General features: G+C 37.5%; 1 protein-coding gene across 2 annotated transcripts in view; it reads right to left on the bottom strand.

The window, feature by feature from the left end:
* Positions 1-20,323, bottom strand: part of Imp (IGF-II mRNA-binding protein) — a 93,336-nt gene extending 73,013 nt beyond the window's left edge. For both annotated transcript variants that reach the window (XM_067351511.1, XM_067351512.1), the window contains exon 1: positions 20,134-20,323. In XM_067351511.1, coding sequence (XP_067207612.1) covers positions 20,134-20,308 — 175 coding nt within the window. In that variant the 5' untranslated portion in view covers positions 20,309-20,323. The remainder of the gene's footprint in view (positions 1-20,133) is intronic.
* Between the last annotated feature and the right edge of the window lie 1,219 nt (positions 20,324-21,542).

The following is a 21,542-nucleotide window of genomic DNA, read 5'->3' as shown; positions in this document are numbered from 1 at the left end:
GCGAGATGAATAGATTCGTGAATCATTCTCGCGCCGAATGGCCGTTCGATGTTGCGCGTTCGTTAAATAGATCCGTTGAAGCTCAAACTCACCGCGTCGGAGTTTTTGCAATTACACCTATTTGAAATTTTAATCACGTGCGAGCGGCCGTCAGAAACAAACTTTGTTTATTTCTATTATATATAGTATTTGTTGTTATTATTATTAAACAATACGTAAATAATGAATCGCCTCAACAGTTTGCGTTAAACAATTTACACTCGAAATATTTGCGCGAGTGCTTTGCGCAAATAATTTGCAATTATTTGCATTATTTGTTATAAATATACAAGGTTGTAGTTTAATTGCAGGTTATTTTCTGATTGTGCTAACAATTTTGCACAGCTCGTACGAATAAATAAATGCATTTCCTCGATTCTATATATATTGCAAGCAAAGTTTTCCGACTTGTTGCAAAGTTATGAGCAAGGCTACATTTCTTCATGACACAACGGGGAGGTCAAGTGGCGAACTCGTTCGCGTAAGTCTATTAGATGCTACGCTCGATACAATGAGGGTATACGTACGCGTGGTTGGACGAGCTAGCTTGAGAATGCGAATGAATTAAAAGTACGAATATAAAACGAAATAAGGAGGTAATAGAAAAATAGCGCATTCGCGTCTCTCTTTCTCTCAGTTTGGTCGAAAGCAAGAGAGAACAGAAGAGAGATAAAGAGAGGTAGATGGATGAGAGGAAAGGAGTAGCATCTAAATGGCTACTTAGTATGTCTCGTGTCAGGTCTCTCCCCTCGCAAACTGCCCCGCAGTAATAATATTCGTAAGTGTACCTATACACGAGTGTGCTCGACCGCGTAGCCAACAGGTTTCCATGCGAAAGCCAATTCGGTAGCGAGAGAAAGAGAGGGTGAGAGCCGGGGGTACGTTCTGACGAGGCTTTAATTCGATTCTTATGCCGCGTTAAATACGCCGCGCATTTTACGCCCGATTTCACGTGCCGTAAAGATGGAACGAGATTGCACCAGCGCGGGGTAAGTTTGCCATCACTCACGAAAGCGGGGCTTGAGAATCGTTGCGGTCTAACAAAATATGACATCAACATATATAACAAAAGCAATAAAAATCATAATAACAAGAAAGGTGATAAAATAACAGAGAGTAAATATGCTCGATTCTATTTAGCTGACAGGAAACGAATAATGTGTTAATGTATTCGAATCGCGCAACTAGTAGAGCAATGCAAATCAACAGCTTTAATCAGGTCACAGAATGCAGCAACGCTTTAGATAAGTAAATTTTAACTTTTATAAAATTTATTATAAAATTTTCTAGAATTTCATAAAATACACAAAATTAAATCGCATGATTCAAACATTACAGCTCATTATTAAAATTTTGACACTAACTGTAATTATAATTATACAATAGACTATATTTCTCCTAATAAATTTATAATCCTTAAACGTTAATCCTATAGACAATAAATGTTTTCTCCGTATCTCTCTTTATATTTTTTCCAGATTTTATATGTTAATTTGCAGTATCAAGAATTTTTAATCTAAAAAAAATGTGATACTTTTCCGTCTAAGTAAATTAATTAGCGCGTAATAAATGCAAGAATTTCTGTTGACGATGAAAGCGGGAGTAACTCCGAAAAAAATTCGCAAAGTTTTTGGAAAAGTTGTGGCGCTTTATTTCCGCACTAGGACACCCGTTATACGCTTAAAATATACCGGCATCTCGCATGGGGCGCGCTGCGAAGAAATGCAGAAACAGCAGTTGCTATGCTAGATGGTACTACTCCCTCCAAAACACACGCACACCCTCTTTCTCTCTTTCTCTTTCTCTTTGACGCGTATGTTGAGAGAGTAGATGAAAGAGAGCAATTGGGTGGGAGAAAGAAAGAAGAGAGAGAGATTGAGAGAAAGAAAGAGAGGGAAAGAAAGCGTAGAAAAGAGAGATAGGAAAAGAGAACATCGACTGAAGAAAAGAGAAAATAGAGAAGGAGAAGGACCGCGAATGAAGAAGAAACACTACACAGAAGAGGCAAGTTACACGTAGTAGTGACGACGTGAAGAGGGCAGACGGGTATTCGCTGAAGGGCAGGAAAGAGCTATGAGGGGATGAAGAGCGGGGCGCGGAGAACGGGGAGCTAAAGGAGGGAGTGAAAACACGAGATCGTGAAGGCAGCGAGCAAGCATAGGGGATATGCGAGTACGAGGCGACGAGTGAAAGAAGGAACGAGGAAAGGGCGGGAAGGAGCGAGATGGGGCGTAGGGGCCCTCATTTTCTCGGTGAGCTCACCGAATGCGTGGTCCGAGGTCTGGAAGCGAGTTTCGGAGTCGAGCCGGTGTATGTATATGCGATGAACAGGATGGCAAGAGAGAGAGAAAGAGAGAAAGAGTGTGGGCCAGAGAGTAGTAGGTTAGCAGGCGCTTCTCTTCCGAAGGAAGAGGGTGCTAGCGGTCCGTCCTGACGTACAAGCAGGATGGCAAGTGCCTTTATAGTGGGTCACAGCACTAGACCCTGAGCACCCGGCCAGCAGCCTTCAAGGTCTCCTTAGTGCGCGCGCTCTCCCTTTACCCTCTACCCTACTCCCCTCCCCCTCCGCGCTTGGCTCACTGCCTGGCCGCCTGCCCTTCTTTTCCCTACAACGAGCGCGCAGACTCGCCAGGTAGGTGAGAGCCTACTTCTTCCTTCTCCTCTTCTTCTTTTAACTTCTCTTCTCTTCATGCCTGTTAGGGCTAGGTTGGGTTACGTTGAGTTAGAATGAACTAGCGGCCAACTTAGCCGCGCTATCCGGACATGTAGTAAAGAATCGCGCCGCGCAACCTATCTAATATATATTCATTCGTTTTCTCTCTTCTTCCTTCGTCCTCTCTTTTTGATTTTTTCCTTCAACCTTCCTCGTTGCCCTCGTATCTCGAGCGAGCAAGCCTTCTGAGGTACAGAACGGAACTCGTAATGTGTTTTAGATTTTTTACACGATGTACTTTATCTAAGAAGGCCCATAAAGCTTTTGGATGTATTAAAAGTTTTGAAATTAAATTTTGTAGAGCTCGTAACATAAAATATTTAAAGCTATTTTTCAAATGCAAACATTATTTGTCTAAAAGAATAGCATTATATGTACAATTTTTTATGTAATAATTTTATATAATAATTTTATATAATAATTAAATACTAAATAAATGTAAAAACAATGTGCAATTTTTTTATACAATTAAATACTTAATAAAATCTTGTAATGTCAGAATCTCAATTTTTAGTTTAAATTTTATAAAAATTTATGAAATAAAATTTAATATACAAAATGTTTTCGATTTTTATTCGTTGCAATTAAATTTGTTTATTAAAGTTATCAATTATACAAAGAACATTTCATCCTGAAAAATAATGTGTTATGTCTGTAGACAGATGCAAATAAAAGTATAGAATGACAAACAAGGGTTCAATGTCCATGATATTAAATATCAGCTATCAAGCACCGTTCCTTATTTGCTCTAAGTTATTTATGTGGAATACGAATCTAGTATCGCGAGATCGACAAAGGCGGTCCAGAAAGTACATTCGAAATGCAACGTTAGCGGTTTACTATCTCGCGATGATATAGCGAATAGCCTCTCCGGTAGTACGCACTCGTCTACGTACTTACTCACTTTTGACCATTTAATTTCAAAATTATTTCTATACACTTGAAAAAGAAGATATAAATATAAATATATTTTTTATTCTTGATTAATTAATTAATTGTTATGTTACTTGCCATTTTTATTTTGTTTAAGTTTTTCATTTTCAATATTAAACATATATTCATCGTCAGATGTAAATACTATTCAACTTAATCTTTTGCGAAGAAAATGCTGACATTAAATTCTTATAGGTCAATGTAAATTCTACGATATATTTCTTTGCATTAACACTTCACGCACTTTTTGGATCCAATTTACTCTCGTGTAATATTTATTACGGCGATAAGGACACACGGCCATCGGCCGTGACATAATACTAACAATATTCCAGACCAGGGAGAGAACAGGGAGAAGCAAGGTGTCACAAGTGAAGAGAGACAGAGGACGAAGAGGGCCGAAAGTACATCGGCTCCACGGGGAAGTAATGAAATATTTGGGTAGCGCTGCGCTTCGGGAACCAGAATAGGAATGGGAATGAGAACAGGTTTCTGTTGCGCATTCCAGGCCGATGCTGAATACCGATGCCGTGGACACGGCGGTTGGCACGGTTAGGTACATAAATTATTATTGGGTTACCGCTTTGCTGCCTCTTCAGTCCCACGGAAATCCTACTTTGCTACCCGTGACTCACGATGTGCCGGCCTGCGAGTTGATAAGAACAACGTATCGAAAATGCTAAAGGAATTGATTCGATCAAGTTTGCAATTGAATAAGCTTTACAGAGTTGTTTTCAATTTGTATCAAAAATATAGAATAGAAAAAATGTTACTTTTGAAGGCAACTATTTGTCAAATGCGTTCACTTTGTTATACAGAAGCGAGACATTTCTGAATGGATTCACGATTGATTTCAAGATCCTTAAATTGGCTTTCTTTCTTCTAAAAGTTTGCTATCCTTCCACTTTGCAAAGCTCTAACAAAGAATTAATAGCGCGTTACGAATTAAGACGCAAGAAATACGCAATTGTTTGACAACTCGCAAAACTGTTCCGGGACGCGAAAGAAATAAGCAGTGATTGATTAAAACAAGCGCCAAAAACGGCGGGAAGGAATAGAGAGAGTAGCTAACTCGAAGGTAGCCTTTAAGATCAACGCGAACGCATTGCGCACTCCGAATGAGGATTATTCGAGGATAAAGTTCTACGACCAGTCGCGTGATTCCAGGTAATATATCTTTTCGAGGTCGTGTCGCTATCGTGATGGATATCACGACAAAGCTTCTTCGCGCAACGAGAATCAGCGGCTAACGCTGCGGAAAACAGTATAAAAACAACTTCTACAAGAAGACAGATACGAAAACATTATGTGTACGGTATTTATTCCTGCGCGTATGTTAATATGTGTATGCATGTTTATATGTGCGTACACGTCTGTGTGTGTCTTTAATATCTTTAACGACATTGCGAATAATTTCGCACTAATCTCTATAGACATCGCGGTATGCATTTGCATGTCCATTTAAAAAAATATATTCGAGGAAATAAATCAGAATATAGCCAGTAACAGGAATATTCTGTTCAGATCTTACATTAGTCGGTTATATAAAATGATTACAAGTCGATATTTTATTCTTATTTTTTACGGTTAAACAGTTATAAGATTACCATTTTATCGTACTTCAAACATCACTATTCATGCGGGGCATAAAATATATGATAGATGAAACACTAATAGAAAAAAAACTAGATAAAATTATAATTGTCGCCTGAGAAATCAGTTATTACTGCCATCATTATACTGAAAGAAGTTAAATTAGAGCAAGTATTGTGAATTATCAGGGATATCCCGCTAAATAAAACTGGACCAGTTAGTCAATCCACGGTGATTTCGGCGTGCCAAAAGCGTAAGGCAACAGGAATCGTTTAGGACTCAGTTGGCCTTGTGGCCATACCTCCTCTCTTTCTCGTTCCTTCGTCGTCGATCCCGCCTTCTTTCCTCTCCCGCATCTCCTCACACTCTTTTACTCGCTCTTTCGCTTTTTTTTCTCTTTCCCTCTCACTTCCTTGCTCTCTTCGTCCATCGCTCTGTCCTCCTGGCCCTCGCGCTGATCCCTCAGCGTGAGAGCGGCCACACAAAGAGAGTACGAAGAGCACAATGGATTACTTAGACGGGTAGGTTAGTTTGCCGAATGAAGCGAGTAGGCCCACGCACGTTAAGATAGGTCCTGACTGAGAATCCGGCGGAGGAAAGCGCGCCAAACGCGAGGATGCCCGGTTCCGTTCTGAACGACAGGACCAATTACTGTGATCAGACTGATCCGTATAACGCAACTCTACCACAATACTGAACAAACTTTTATCGTAAACTGTATTCAATAATTTTTTTGTCATATTGCAAAAATATTATTTTTTTATAAATTTTATCTGCGATTTACACTATTAATGTATACAATATTTCGTGGACGGCAAAATTTTTGATACTTTTAGTCGAATGTATTTTTGTAATTATATGAAATATTAATCACGTTATCTAAGAGAATATACGCCATCAGTTGAAACGACGAAAATTATCTGCATAAACACATGGACTCTGCAAACCCCATATTTAGTGTCTAGTGTAGGATATGAATACGCGCCATGGTCTACTAAGCCAACTATATTCTGTTTTGACTGTTAGACTAATTACTTCCTCTTCCGTGGCTGTTTAGACTTATGTATGCAGAATTATATGTTCACCCTTTCTCATATTTCAGTTTTTAGCTCGTTTAAAAATATACACGATATAATGCGTTATAATACATAAATCTTTATACTGCTATCGATCTTCACACATTAATATTAATTATTAAATCAAATAAAATTAAAATTAAAAAATAATATATTTGATTTTTTTCAACAGTTTGTAATTTAAATAAGTTAAACTTATAGAAAAATTTGAAATTTTAGATTGAATTTAGTACCAAAAGAGGGTTGAATGCGAACGGATCCCCAACGCAAAGCAAATTTAGGATGTTCTAAACGTGCGGGCCTGACGGGTCGTCCTTGGTTCTATCGATCAAAAAACGAGCTGCATCCGGCTCACGTTTAAGCAGCAAGTATTATCGAATAGTAGTAATTTTCAATATTCCGCTAGGAGAAATGGTTTCGCGTTCAATATATCGACTTATTAGTATTGTATTCGATGTTATGTTAATTATGTCAATTAAATTTTAACTTTCAAAATAATTAATATATGCTACTTTTTTTGGTACTTTCTTGAGTCATTATTAAAAGTAATAATAATCACGCAGAGAATTAAAATAATAATTGTATTATAATAGTATATGTAATAATTACATTAAATATTATGTTGTACCGCTGAAAATTACTATTATTTATTGATAATTATATTTCAATATTGTTTCTTAATTATTATTTAAAGCCAATGTTAATTACTATTTAATAACTTTTTCCAAAATGTTTTGCAAAACTAAAGACAATCACATTTTTTAACTTCCGGATATTACGCGTTCTCCGTAAAAAATTGTTGCGTCAAAAAAAGAAAGTACATGATTAATCCGACGCATTTACGATGCATTTACTTAATTAAAATGCATTGCATCAAACGCTTTTTTTTTGTCAGCAATTAATTTCGACGAAATTAAAAGAAGTGTTGCGTCATGTGCGATAATATGTGTCGTAGTACTGTTGCACCGTTCTTATTGATTACGCTATATTGCGGTCGAATTATCAGTCGAAAATGATATTGCCCCTTAAAAAACGAATGTATATCGGATGTTCAAAAAATAAATGCAATCCAATTAGTTTTTGCGCCAAACTTTTTGATAACATTAATACTATTTTTAGAGAATAAAAAACTGTACTTGAAAGTTTATTAACTAATTGGTACTCTATAGATAATCAAAAGATAATCAAAATTAGTTTAATAATTTTAAATATTTAATTTTTGTTGAATAATTTTGAAGAAATTTCATTTTTCAATCATTACAATAACTGTATTTAGTGTTTTCTAGAAACTGGATGCATTTTTAATTTAGATCCGGCCACGCGATCGACCGAATTCGCCTGCGATTTCTAACGTGTACTCATCAATGAAAGTTGTGCTTTGAGGCGCAGATAACAGTTATTATCTGACGACGTACAAAGTTCAGAGTTTTGGATCATTACGCAGTCGGACCGTGTGTGTTTTACGACCGCATAAGCAAAGAATGAAGGCAAGCATATGCGTCCATACTCGCACATGAGTCTTGTTATCGCTGTTGGCTTTTGAATCCATTTTATCTGAACGTAATATGGTGTTTTTTTTAAATCCGTTTATCTGCTCGATGACACTTTACATTCGTTAAAAACGGAAACGGCATCATTTCCTGCATTTTGATTAATTACAAAAACTTATTGTAGTAATCGTAAATTTAGAGTAATCTATAAATAATAAATAATAAATAATAAATTGAGTGAGCTCGTCGCGACTTTTCTCAAGAAACAGTCCCGCGCTCGAGTGCGTCGTGCCGCCGTCGCAAATTCGGCGAGCAAAAACGAATCTCGCCAATGACGGACGGGAAGAGAGGAGAGGAGGAATAGCGCGAACGAGCATCAGAAGAGAGAAGTCCCAGGGTCGCGCTGTTCGTTCGTTCGTTCGTAGATTAAATCACTTGGTCACTTTTCTTTCTGACCAGCCGGCTGGGACAAAGGCCGGCGTTTCTCGGAAGAGACTCGGCCCGAGAGTTCAGAATTAAAATAATATCCGCTCGTTCGGAGATTAATGGCGGTGTGCCGATGTAATTTTTCTCGACGTGCGGACTGCCGTCTTCCTCTCGCGCCGTAGAATGGAGCTCGCTGTTCAGTATCGGAACATCGTATCGTCCATACCAATCGATAGTTCGAGTATGCGATATGCTTTCCACTAACACAAATATAGATTGATTCTTCAACTCTTATCGCAGTGACCGTGCGTAACGTACGAAATATCTAAGCAATGATTTAATCTGATTATACAAATAATGATTTACGCAGAATTTTTTATCGCTTATCTATTGAGATTACTGGACAATTTTTTATGTCATTTGTGATTGTACTGGTCGGCTAAATGTTTTAATATAAAATACCAAATTGAAATATTTTAAGATCAGATTACCAAAATATCAGACTTCTAATAAATGATCATAGAGATTTTAATCTTGCAGATTTTTTATTTTAAAGATTTTTAAGATATGTTTGTAAATCATATAATATTTGATTGAAATTTAACATAATATAAAAAGTATTTTTCTGTAAAGATCAAAAGAGTTACATAAAACGTGCAAAAAGTACGTATTAGATATATTGACTTTTTTCCTATTTTCCTGTACACTAAACCGTGATTAATATTTTAGTACGTTCCTAGGGTGTCTAATTCGTTTTCTTATCGTCAATCAAGGTTTCTATTACGATTCTCGATAATCTTTGTCTGTCCCACGATTCTCGATAATCTATGTCTCACATTCGATTGGCACGAAAAAAACATCGTTATTTTTCGGATCAATCGCAAATTATGACGCAAATTGTTCTCTCCAATCTTTTTCGCTTCTAAAATAAAAATCGCACCTTTTGTGCTCTGTAGACATTAAAATTTAAGATAATAGAATTAAAATAAATTATTCATTATAAAATAAATAATTATTATAAAATAATACTAGAATAAAATCTCATATTTAATGTATTGTATAAAGGAAAGTAAAATCGTATCGTACAACTGTGCATAGACATATGCATGTAAGTTTGGTAAAAAAACTATTAAAAAAATAAAATACAAAAAATAATTATAAAGTATAAAATTATTATTCTCTTCTATGATAATATAATTAATAATATAAATATAAGCATGATTTACAATCAAATATAATAGTTCCACTACTATGATTAAAGCCCATGCTTGTAAAAAATAAGATATATTTCTTGGAAAAGCATATCTAATCGCTGCAATTATTCGGGTCGGAGCAAAGGAATCTATTTTACGTTTGAAAAACGTAAAATTTTTCGAAATTATAATTTTTCTCAATATGTCGGATACGGAAGATAACTCTTATTCCTTGCTTTCTTCTTGCCGTAAAATCACAAAATATGCGTGAAGAACGAGCGCAGCTTCTTAAAATGAGCGACAGATTCTATTACATGTGCACGTTCCCTTCGTGCTTGTATTATGAATGGATATTTGTCATGGGTGCTGGCATTTCTTCTTAATAAATTCTTTCACACACACAATGTCTTTGCCCTTTTTTATATTATATCTCTCTTTTTAATTTATATTATTTCTCCATATAAAATATTTTTAATCTCATAATTAGGAATTAGGACCTTTGCTTCCTTTGATAATTTGCTAATCCTGGCTTACTGATCCTAACTTGATAATTAAAATTTTATCGTAACTTGATTTTATTTTCAGTGTATATTTTAATTGCAACTAATTAATACTACAATCAATGCGATTTTGTAATATTTTCCACTCTTTTTGCATTTTTCACAAATAGCTTGGATTTTCCTCTCGTGGTGTCCCTCTCTCCTATTCCTTTATTCCAAAATGACATAAAACTTAAACTATATTGTCCTTTTGTATATGGAAAATTGTTTTTCGACCTGTAATCAAAGGCACGTCCATCTCGCGCGAACCACGAAATGTGAAATCACCATGAGTCCGGCTCTCGCACAACCGAAGCAGGTGCGAACGAGTCTCGCTCGTATTTTTTTCCCCGCCTATTCTCCCTCAGTCGGGGCTATCGTCTCCTCTTCGTCGCTTATCCTCCGATGGATGAACGTCGTTGACCGGTTCATTGACACCTGTCGAAAGTCCTGGGTTTCTCTGTCCGCGTGTACCTGACAATTACGCGCACGTGGGCCGGACGTCGTGTGGCACCTCGCAGCTCTTTTTCCTCCTCCTCTCTTACGCCCTTAATCCCGTAACCGTTATCATTTATCGCGAGCCTTCATCCGTCGACACTCAATAGCTGCGGCCATTAAGTCTTAAATGAAATTTCTGTCAAGCCGACGTCCAGTTAAGATCAACCGAGAAACGAGGTTTCCTTATTCACTTACATCCTCAAAGCCACTTAATTTTTTACGTTAACACTTTAAAGAAATCGATGATGGGCTTGCATTTAATATTTTTAACGATGTTGGCAACTTTGAAATTTTTGTTAAAGTAAAATTCGACATTAAACTTTCTACAAAATTAATCCATAAATAAAATATCATTTATCTGATAAAATAGCATGAATAAAAGCTTACATTCATTTATTATAAGTATATGTTTTACAAATCTATCTACTCAAAATTCATTGTGGCTACTTTGAATGCTAATTGACATCGATAACAAGCTCTTTCGTTATTAACGGAACACGTGGAATTTACGACCGCGTTCCTCAATGATGCCGAAATGCTAATTTAATAAATTGCTAATCTTTATAGAAATTCACGAGAATGTCTAAATAAAAATTTTTGTTTGCAATTTTTCTATATTGATTATTTTATAAAATTATTTTTTATTTTGATACTTGGAGTATTTTTATAAAGTGTAATGATTGATACACAATTCAAAAAATATTGTAAACATAACGCTACAATAATAACATTAATAATCATTATTGTATCATTCAAAGTTGTGGATATTTATCTAATATTTATAAAACCTACTTTTTTAATTAACAAGCGATAATAACATACAGTGCACTAGAGATAATTGAAAGATAAGTAATAATTGTACCATACAGTACCATACAGTAAAAATAAATATTATTAAAAAATTATTAGAAAAAGTGAATATTCATTTAATACTCATTAGTAGGTATAATTAAAACATGATAATTATATTATAATTTTACCGTTTATCGCAACATATTTTAAAGATAAATGCTCTACTTTCTATTAAATAGTGTTTCACCTCGTCGTTAGTAAAATTCCAAGTAGTTAATATCATACATAAAACTCAAAACAGTAACGAAAAAAAATGACAAAGAATCCGAGAGAGAGAACTGTAGTTCTGTTCAATGGAGCCCGTTTCATTAAGGCGCGCGTTCGCATCCTCTCGTTTAACCGAAACTCAGAATCTGTTGGCTATGTTTAACGCCAAATGTGGGCCGTGAGGACGACGAATAGAAAAGCGCCGGGTAGGAAACGGCTTCGATCACGACACGAAGGCGCGTACGTTCCGCCGAAAACTCGCCAGCAGTGACGCCGCGTGCTATTTGCCGGGGAGTCAACGGCCGGGTATCTAAAACAAACACGTGTGTCTTCGAGCAGTTGAACAGAGGTCACGATAGACAAAGACGGCGAAATTTCGGAGAGGAGCCGCGCGATAACAAGACAGAGAGAGAAATGTATTTTGAAAAAAAATCTTTTTAAAAAAAATAAAAAATATAATAAGATATATGTAAACAGACTTATCTTAAAGTAGCAAAAAAACGAATTAGAAATGAATATTGACAAAAAAAATTATTATTTCTGCTAAATTAAAATAACAAGAGATAATAAGAAAAAGAGAGACACAAAATTTTGATTTGCGATTAAATTATCCTGTAGGAACGGTCAAAGATTATGTAAACTAACATATCGCACAAGTTAATACGAGTGCGATTTTGAGTTACAACTGGATTCACAGCGGCCATGAAAGTTCTTAAAATAAATGTGATAAGAGAGAGCGGGAGACTAAGAAGCAAATAGAAAACGAGTGACGAGCAAGAAATCGAACATGTGGAGAATATGAACTTCTGCAAAGAAATTTTTACTCCTCTTTGAATTTTGTTTTTCTTTTCCTTTCTCCTGTTATATCTTTTTCCTGAAGAAAAATGAACTAAAATACTAAATTAACTTTGTCAGTGATAATCATTTATCATCTTTATCGACTTGCCTGTAATTATTATGAAATGAACTCGTTTTGTGATTATAGAGCAATACCAGCGGTAGATGGAAAGAAAGACGAATAAAAGAGAGAAGTCACACTATTGCAGTGTGTCTCTTTTCGTGGCGCTAAAGATAGCACTTCCTTCCTCTTTCATGCCGGCATTTCCCCTACCAGAATTCTATTTGTATCTGTATTAAATTCAACAATGTTTCCTTAATTTCAAAATCTCTGTGTGAAAAATCTATTACCAAAGTCTAAAAAAATCTCCAATTTCTTTCTAACATTTAAAGAAAAAATAATATTTTTTTTATTTGTGTCTCGACAGTTTTTTGAAAAAGGTTAATACTAACACCTCAAGCTAGCAACTATCGTTCAACGATCTTGGAACGTTCTATGTATGATAATTCGTATTTCCGGATTGAGGAACACGAGACATAGGCGTGTTTCATCTCGCGTGCGAGATGAGAAGCTTAAACTATAAGATATAATGGGGAACAAATGACGTGCTCAAGCAAAATTCGAACTTAGTGCATGAATTTCGACAAATAAAGATTTTTACTTTAATTCCTTAAAATTGTTTCTGTACCAAATTTTCTAATATAAACCGAAAGTGATATGTACATTGCAAAAAATTAAAGGAATAAAAAGAGAAAAAATGTTTTTTTGCAAAAGTTGAAACTCAAATGTTTGATTTCTTGCTCACCATTCATTCCTTATTACATATATTGCACGAAAAGCAACAAGTAGAACTCGTTCCGCGCCAGTGGACTTTCGGTTTAAGCCAGAGCTCGAAGAAGCCAGAGCTATTCGTACAACTGTGCGGCTGATAGTTTATACTAGTCGAGTATATTCAGAACGATTCTCTCGTTGACATATTGTATAAAGCTTGCGGACAAACGCGTGGACGGTCATAGTTGCATCACTCCCGTGTACCAATTCGTATGCACCGCGGAGATAACAATACGTGGCGGAGTCGCTCTTGCATGCGAAGCACATTGCTCCGCGAAATGCAATCGTAGAATTTCATAAACCTTGAGAATCTGAGCTGTCTAGGATCAGATGCAATCAAGAGTTTCATCTTGTGTAAATTATTTTTATCAGAAAAAATTACTACCACTAGCGACAAAGAGAAAGAAGAAAGTGAGCGATTTTTTAAAATAAAAAATCATATTTGTTATATTAGATGAATATAGACGAGTATAAGTTAATCAATTTCAGCCTGACATGTAAATAAAATTAAAGAGTACCGACTTTAAAAAGGAGCTTTTATTTCGGAGTTGTAATAAATGATATGCATCAATCAGATGCAGTGGATTAAAACGGTTAATAATAATGATCGTGTTCGTCGCCACTGGAAAACCCTCATTATTATAATTGGCATTCTCTCCCATCTCACTTTCGGCTCATGTCGGTCGGCTCATGTGCCGTCGTAAGATGTTGAATCGGTGTTTGCGCCCGAAGGCTGTCCGGGGCCCTGCGCGAGGTGGAGAGGCGAATCGTAAGGCCCCATCAGTGTCGGTTACCGGTGCACTGTTAACAGGTAACTTTTTTCGGGGGCAGGTGGTCCCGGAGCAGGCACGCGACAAATCAAGCCGGCCGGGCCACGCGGACAACGATTACAAAAAAAGAAGAGATTGCGCGGACATGTTTATTCGGTCGCATATAAACTTCGTACGCGAAGGTACTCGTATGCCCGAGGGAAAAGGTGCGAGAAATAATACAGAGTCATTGCACCTTTTTTCCTCAACGTTTTTACCTCCACGCAGCAGCGAAGAGAGATGTTTAAGCAGTTTATTTTCGCAAGCAGAGTGCATCGAATTACGATACATACGATAATGAGAATTACGCGACTTTTTGCGTGACGTCGAAATCAAATGGGATACGGATACAAATTGATGCGCGATGTATCTTAATCACAATTTCGAAGACCTTACTTACGCAAATGCGAGTGACTTTTCATATATAAACGGGGCTCGTATATCTTCTTATTAAATGTGGACATTCGTTGTTGTATAAGCACGTCTCATTATTATTACAGCGATAGTTTATTATACAAGTATTTAAAACTTGTTTATCAATTATGGCATTTATCGAAAAAAGCGTAAAATGTTTGAAAGATGTCAAAATTATCGTATCAATATTATATATGTATATAAAATACAAAAGAGAAAGTTGGCACCGCTGTTTAAGCCACGTTTCGAGAGAAGAAAAAAGGAATGCAAAACAGACATCTTGAGCAAATGGGACGTCTCTTACGGACGTATGAAAAAGGAATATATCGAGTGCAGGCAGTTTTGGATGCGAATAATGTATTCCTAGGAGCATCTGCTCGTTCTAGCTCTTGAAAATGCATTGGTGGGTGTAAACCCTCGCACTCAACGGCTGTTCGTGTCGGTACACCAGTGTCTATAATATGTTCTCGTTTAAACATGCATAAATTCTTTTAAATTAAAAATAAGGTACTTTTATATATATAATATAAATAGTTTTTTTTTCTAGGAAGTAAAGTAAACGATAATGACAAATTGCAGAAAAGTTAGAGTTAAAGTAACAAATAAAGTGTGCAAAAGTAAATGCAGAATAATTATTGTTTTGAATTTATGAGATTGTTTTGAGAGCTTTTGATAAATTGATAAACAAGAAATAACTAACAAGTACAGATACAACGGATAACGGCTGATCGATTCGGTACAAGCCGGCGTGTTAGGAAAAGAAGAAAGCGGTAGGAGGCAACCAGAATGGAAGAATGTGGCAGCTTCCTGTTGCTGTCTCGACGGGTCTCCGACTTTTAGCCCGGCTTCGTGTCTTCAAAATCGTGCTGAGCGGAATGGCGTGCACGAATGCCGGCTGTGAAAGAGGAAGACGCATGCTGTGCACGCACGTTGATGCGCGGCACGTTATCGCCGTCACCTACAGTCAATGTAGAATTTGAGGAAAATGCAATCTTCGGGAAAATTGTTCGAAAACTTTCTTCGTATTGTTAGGACATTCTCAAGAGATTGAACAAGAAGACTCATGAATTATTGAATAAGCGAGAATACATTATTCTATTTTTCCAAGAGTAGTAAATGTGTGAATAATTTTACAATTATACAAAAATTTGCCGTTATAAATGTCTTTCTTTGCGTTTATAATGTCATTATAAAAACCTGCTGTAAATAATTTTGAAACAATTACAGCTTTAAAATTTGAAAAAATCCTGGTACGTTATACAATATATAAAATTATAAATAGAATTCTACTTCAAACTCTATCACAAATTGTAGATCGCCTAAAGTGAACTTGAGAAATATAGATCTCAAGTATCTCTACTTTATTTCGATAATAGCAATTGCTCTAAAATGATGGGAATGAACACAGCTCGCTAGGCAGAGCGTAGTATGAGTCGCCTAAAGCCCGATTAGGTCGCGGCGTTTTGGTAAAGTTCTCCTAAAACCTAACTCAACAACCCACCAAACTAGTTCTGACCTGAGCTCGTCGGTAACGTTCTTCGCGCGGCATTGTATCCAAGGATCGGCCCTTACGCTGCAAAAGCAACGACCGTATTGCTAACGAAATATAGAGGGAGAGAAAGCGTTCGCCGTGAATCGCTCTAAGAGCCGCTCGTTCCGGCTCTCCTTTTTGTAGCTTCATTTCTAAGCAGCTCTCGCGCACTCGATATATCTAAGAGTATGGATTATACGTGCGAAAAAAACGGCTTGCAAAAAAGAATTAATGTGAAATTTCAAATTTTTAATTTTGCTTATCGAGATTCTATAAAGTAATAAAAAAATATTGTAAGATGGAATTTCTTTGACAAATTTACAATCAATTTTTTTTCTTTTCTTCAATGTAACAAAATGTACTCAATTATTTCTAATATATTGGCGAAATTATAAAAAATATTAAAAAATTATTGTGAGTAAAGTTTTTACGACATTAAAAGCATTTTACATCTCTTATATGCCTTAAAAATATTTTTCTTAGAAAATGTTTATATATTATAAAAAATTCTTTTTTGAAAATGGCTATCATATTTTTCAGTTATCTTATTTTTCTGACGATACTTGATTAGATTCGAATATGTCGGGATAGCTCTGCATGGCTGTTCCGAAAAAAAAACAAGTATCTTTTATCTTGAGTTGCAACATACCTCAAGCTTGTTGGAATTGGAAAGATTGTTTTGTACTGTTTCTTCGTCAGGGAAAAGTTCAAGGGTGAAACGCGGCCTCAAATGGCGTTCCGACGCGCGATGTGTGCACGTGCGTGCATTAACACGCTGTAATGAGGTAGCCGAGAGCGCGAGAGCGCACGAGAGCTACAGAGTCGTCAATGGAATTTATGATCTGGATAGCAGGCATGGCCGCGGAACGTGACGAGTGTGACTAACCGATTTTCGGCGGTGGCGTGGCGGAGGAGAGCCGAGGAGATGAGGTCGGCGGCTATTCGCGATGTAAATTTCAACCTCGGAGAAGACGACAACGACAGCAATGTCGGCGGCGGGGGCGATGGGAATTCGTACGTCACGCGTGTCGCGCGCGCGCACGCGGCTATTCGCGACCTTGACCACGTTACTTCTTTTCGGCTGCGGGAGAACTTGCCGAATCAACTACTACTACTCGTGTGAGCATGACTCGGAGAAGCTCTCAGTCACATCACACAAATACCGATTCAAAATTCTCACGATCAACAGAAAAAGTCGAAAATATTTAGCTTGAGATCATACCGTCATGAGGAGTTCGCACGAAAAAAACTAACACAAAAAATACAAACTGCAATGCATTAATTTTTCCATTCTTCAAGATTATTCTAAAACATCTTTTTCTTTTAAATTATGTTTTTATAGATGCCACACTTTTTTCTCAACGAAAGAAATATAAAAATTTCTTAATAAAGATGTTTCCGTTACATGTTTTCCGTAACAAGCAACATGAATAAAATTTTTTTAAACATTTTTTATGAACATTTTTTTAGTGAAGCTATAACACCAAAATATGCCGTTTAGAATTGCCGAACAAAAGTAAGAGTATGGACTAGTCGCTTTAACTAGTATAGTCATTGGCAGTCTAGCGATTAACAGAGGTGTTCAGTCGACTGACGTTTCGTCACGCACAGTTAACTTCCACTCGGCTGATGATTTTTGCATTACATGTCCCGAAAGACAACATTGATGGATACATTTCAACGCAGTAAAAATCTTATTCAGAAGACAAGAATAAAATTCTTCATTTTATGAACTTTTCTAGAACCAATAATATAAAAAGTAAGAGCGTTTCACAACGAGTTACTTTCGGTATAACATAAAGGATTACATTAACCAACTTTCTCTCCAAGAATAATATATAGATTCGTAAAACCTTCTTTAGAGATATATTTCTAATTTTAGTACTGACAAAAAAAAACTATTCCTCTCTGAAAAGCAATTGTTGAAAGTTTCAAACACAAAAAAGCTTTTCAACGGATATCCATTTAAAGCGTGTCCATTGCTTTTGGAAAACTGTTTTGCCGTTGATAAACTCCTCGAGCAGATATCTAACTTTCGTTTTGGCGGGAAGAGCCGGTCTTGTAATCTGAGCGATCGACAACGACATGTTGGTCGACGCGTGCGATTATCAGCGACTTATCGTCGTGGCGAGCACACAGACGCGACCTTGTCGCGCCGTAGCTGGCGCCATTTTGCCGATGCATGCATCTATCCTACCACGTGGATAAGTTTTTCACACGAATCGAACAGACGAAAGAGTCTCTGATTGCATGTATTTTGAATGAAATTTAAAAAATAAAGAAGAAAGTTAAAACATAATCGATTACTGTAACAATTTCATTAAAAAAGTCAAATTAAATTATATGAGAAATAAAATAATAAGTTTTTTTTAATATAAGAGATATTAGAGATATTTAATATAAAAGACTCTCTTTCGTTGTTCTGATTCATAGAATATATCTTGAATTAATATATTTTATCTTCATTAACATATTTTATCATATTTATGATATTTCCAGTTAACTTTCGTAACGTTATCGCCTAATCATTGTAGTAATTTGATTTCCCAGACTTTAACGAGAGATAAGATATGATTCGATTTCTGTACGTTAATCAGAATATTAAGGTTGGTAAAATTAGAATGAATTTGAGGATAGTGAATATGGACGAAAAGACCACTGCCTTTTCTCGACGGAAACCACAGCCGGAGGTTCAGTGGTTCTCAAATATAGTTATCAGTTATGACAAATTTGAGCCATAGGAAGTGTGGCCGGTCGAGATATAACGTCAGTATTTCACGCGAGATTGGGCGATATCCTAACTCCGGACGCTCGTAAATTCGCTCGACGTGCAAACTCCGTGTCGATCATTTGCATGATTTTCATCACGCCGATGTTTGATGTTTCAAATGCGTCAAGTGATATCGAAAACAAGTATTTATCTACATCATTATTTATCTACTCAACGCCAGTAAAATTCAAACAAACACACCATTTAGATTCTTATTTTTTTATCACGCAGTTAAAATCTTTAGACATTTTTCAATAATAATGATGAATATTATGTCACGCGGAAAGATCTCCAAATCTTTCACTAATGAAAAATTAGCATCGATTCTACTATTATCCTAATCATGATTTTTCAAAATTTGTAATAATTTATCCTATGTCGTTTATAGAAAGCCTAATATATTTCTAATTAAATAATTAAAATTCCCCAATTTAGCCATTAAAGCACATGAGATTTTATATTCTTCTAGTGCACGATAATATTCACAGTGTCGCTTGTCACATCGACAGTCATTATTTTTTATTATGTATCGAAAGACACACATCTTTCGACATCATTCAACTTCACGTCAACGCGCGAGCATCATCTGTCAGAGAAAAAACAATTGACAGTAAACTATCGAGTGACAGCGATATGACAGATATTTTCCTACGTAACCAATTCTGAAGCTCTTCAATGAAATATCCGTGTCAAAAATTAAAAAATGTTGGACACACATGCTTCATAAATTCTTATATCTATTCTTATGATCTAGCAAAAGCGTATAAACAAAGCATATACATTACACGTTAGAGATGAAGGTATTTATTTTTAGCGGCAATGCGGTTATCTTATGTATTTGGAGATGCAAGATTAGCCACAGATACAAAAGCGCTAAATACCTGATGAAGCTTTGTAGGCAATAAATAAGCGAATAAAAGGATATGGAGGATGCGTATGAGTGATTTCTGGATAACTTAGTTGAGAGAGCAGAAGATGAATTCAATATTAATTCGACTATCCAGGCGAGACTCTCTTAAAGAAATTCGCCAAGATCTGATTGAAATCTTCATCTTCGCTCATAACAACTTTTACAGGGCTATTGTTCTAAATATCAATTGACTAATTAGTCATTTGGTGTTTACGGGAAAGATCTATGAATTAATTTGCATAAGCTAGGGAAAAAGCAGCAGTAAAAGTAGCAAAGCAGTAAAAGCGTTTTATTGGTATACAAATGATTGGCGAAGCAGCATGAAACGGATGTTCTTCTTCGATTTCTTCTTCATTCTCCTCTTGCTCATTGTCGTTGTCGTTGTCATTGCAATATAAAGCATGATTGTTAAAATAAGCGTTACAAAACAGGATTTTGCAAACATGATTCATTTCATGGCGATAGACTCACCGTTTAGCTTGTCGATCGCTCGATCGGCTGTGGATTGATCGGCGCAGTCGACGAAGGCGTAGCCGCCGCGCTTCACTAGGATCGTGGTGCACGCCAGGCTGTGCTCCTGGAAAAGCTGCCTGAGAGCGCTCTCGTTGCAATCTGATGGCAAATTGCCGACGTAGAGCTTCGACATGGTGCTGGCTGCTGCTGGTTGCTGCTCGCTTTTCGACGCTATGATGCCGGCTTCCCGAACCGAGCTCGCGGCTCGGTCACGTGTGTATCGCGGGCTCTCTCGACGACGATCTGGTGCGCGTGCGCTCAACGGACTCACGTATATACTCGCGTATACTCCGAGTACTGATTTCGTAGATTCGTAGGACTCTATGTGGACCCGATGAAAGAGAGAGAAAGCGAGAGAGAGAGAGAGAGAGAGAAAAAGAGAGAGAGAAAGGAAGAGGGAAAATATAAATCCGTGTAAACGCGAACAGGAGAGAAATCACAGGGATCGCAACCACAAGGTGGAAGAATGAAGGTGAACGATAAGCGGGAAAAGAAAGGATGAACCGCGGTGTTTCGTGATTAAGTCGCGTTTAATCACGGTTGAGGAGACGTCGAGGAGGAGACGTCGATTGCTGTTTCGACGAGCGGGCAACGACGGTTATCCTTGTTGGGACGATAACGCACGCTGTCGTATCCTGGCTGGATTCCCCGGACGCGAGAAATGTTGATGATCGATCAATCGCGAATCGCGTACGGATCACCGGGATTGGCACACGCGTGAGGCTTAGCACGGGGTACGGAGAAAGAGCACGGAAAATACTTTTTGGACGACTTCTGCGACGAGATCGGTCCTCGATCGGGCTTCTGTGGGCGCTTTCTTTTGTTTTTTTCCCTTTCGCTGCTGGCTTCCTCACGCCTCACGACTGGCCGACTGCGAGCCGCTCGTTTCGCGAATAGGCGACGACTGTGTGTGCGGTGGTGTGTCCCGCTCTCGCTGCGTTTCTCTCTCTTGCGCTCCGGTCCTGTCGCTCCAACGACGACTCGAACTCGCGGCGCTGTTGCGCGAATCTGACGCGCGCTTCCGGTGGCGGCTGTCCGTCACGGCGCAGCTCGATCGAAGCAGAAACCGACGACGACGATGGAGACCGGCCGACGTGTCCTCGCAGAAATGGCTCTCCCCGATCGCCGGCGAGTTTAAGGGACCGCGCGCGTTTGCCAATCTGTCTCTCTCGCCCTCAACGTCGGCTCTCGCGGCGTGTCCAAGAAATTCCCCTCTCTCTCTTCTTGCGACGACGAAGAGACGCACCTTCCTCCCAGGCTCTCTTCTCTTTGGCTAGACCGCGACGCGACGTCTAAGGGGCCCTCTCGTTTCGGCATGTTGTACCCCTCTCTTTCTCTCTGTCTCACCCTTTTGCCTCCCAAAGTAG

Source organism: Linepithema humile, chromosome 3, assembly GCF_040581485.1.
Source record: "Linepithema humile isolate Giens D197 chromosome 3, Lhum_UNIL_v1.0, whole genome shotgun sequence".
Taxonomy (NCBI): Eukaryota; Metazoa; Arthropoda; class Insecta; order Hymenoptera; family Formicidae; genus Linepithema; species Linepithema humile.
The sequence above is the reverse complement of the archived record's forward strand: the minus strand, read 5'-3'. Positions and strand labels throughout refer to the sequence as shown.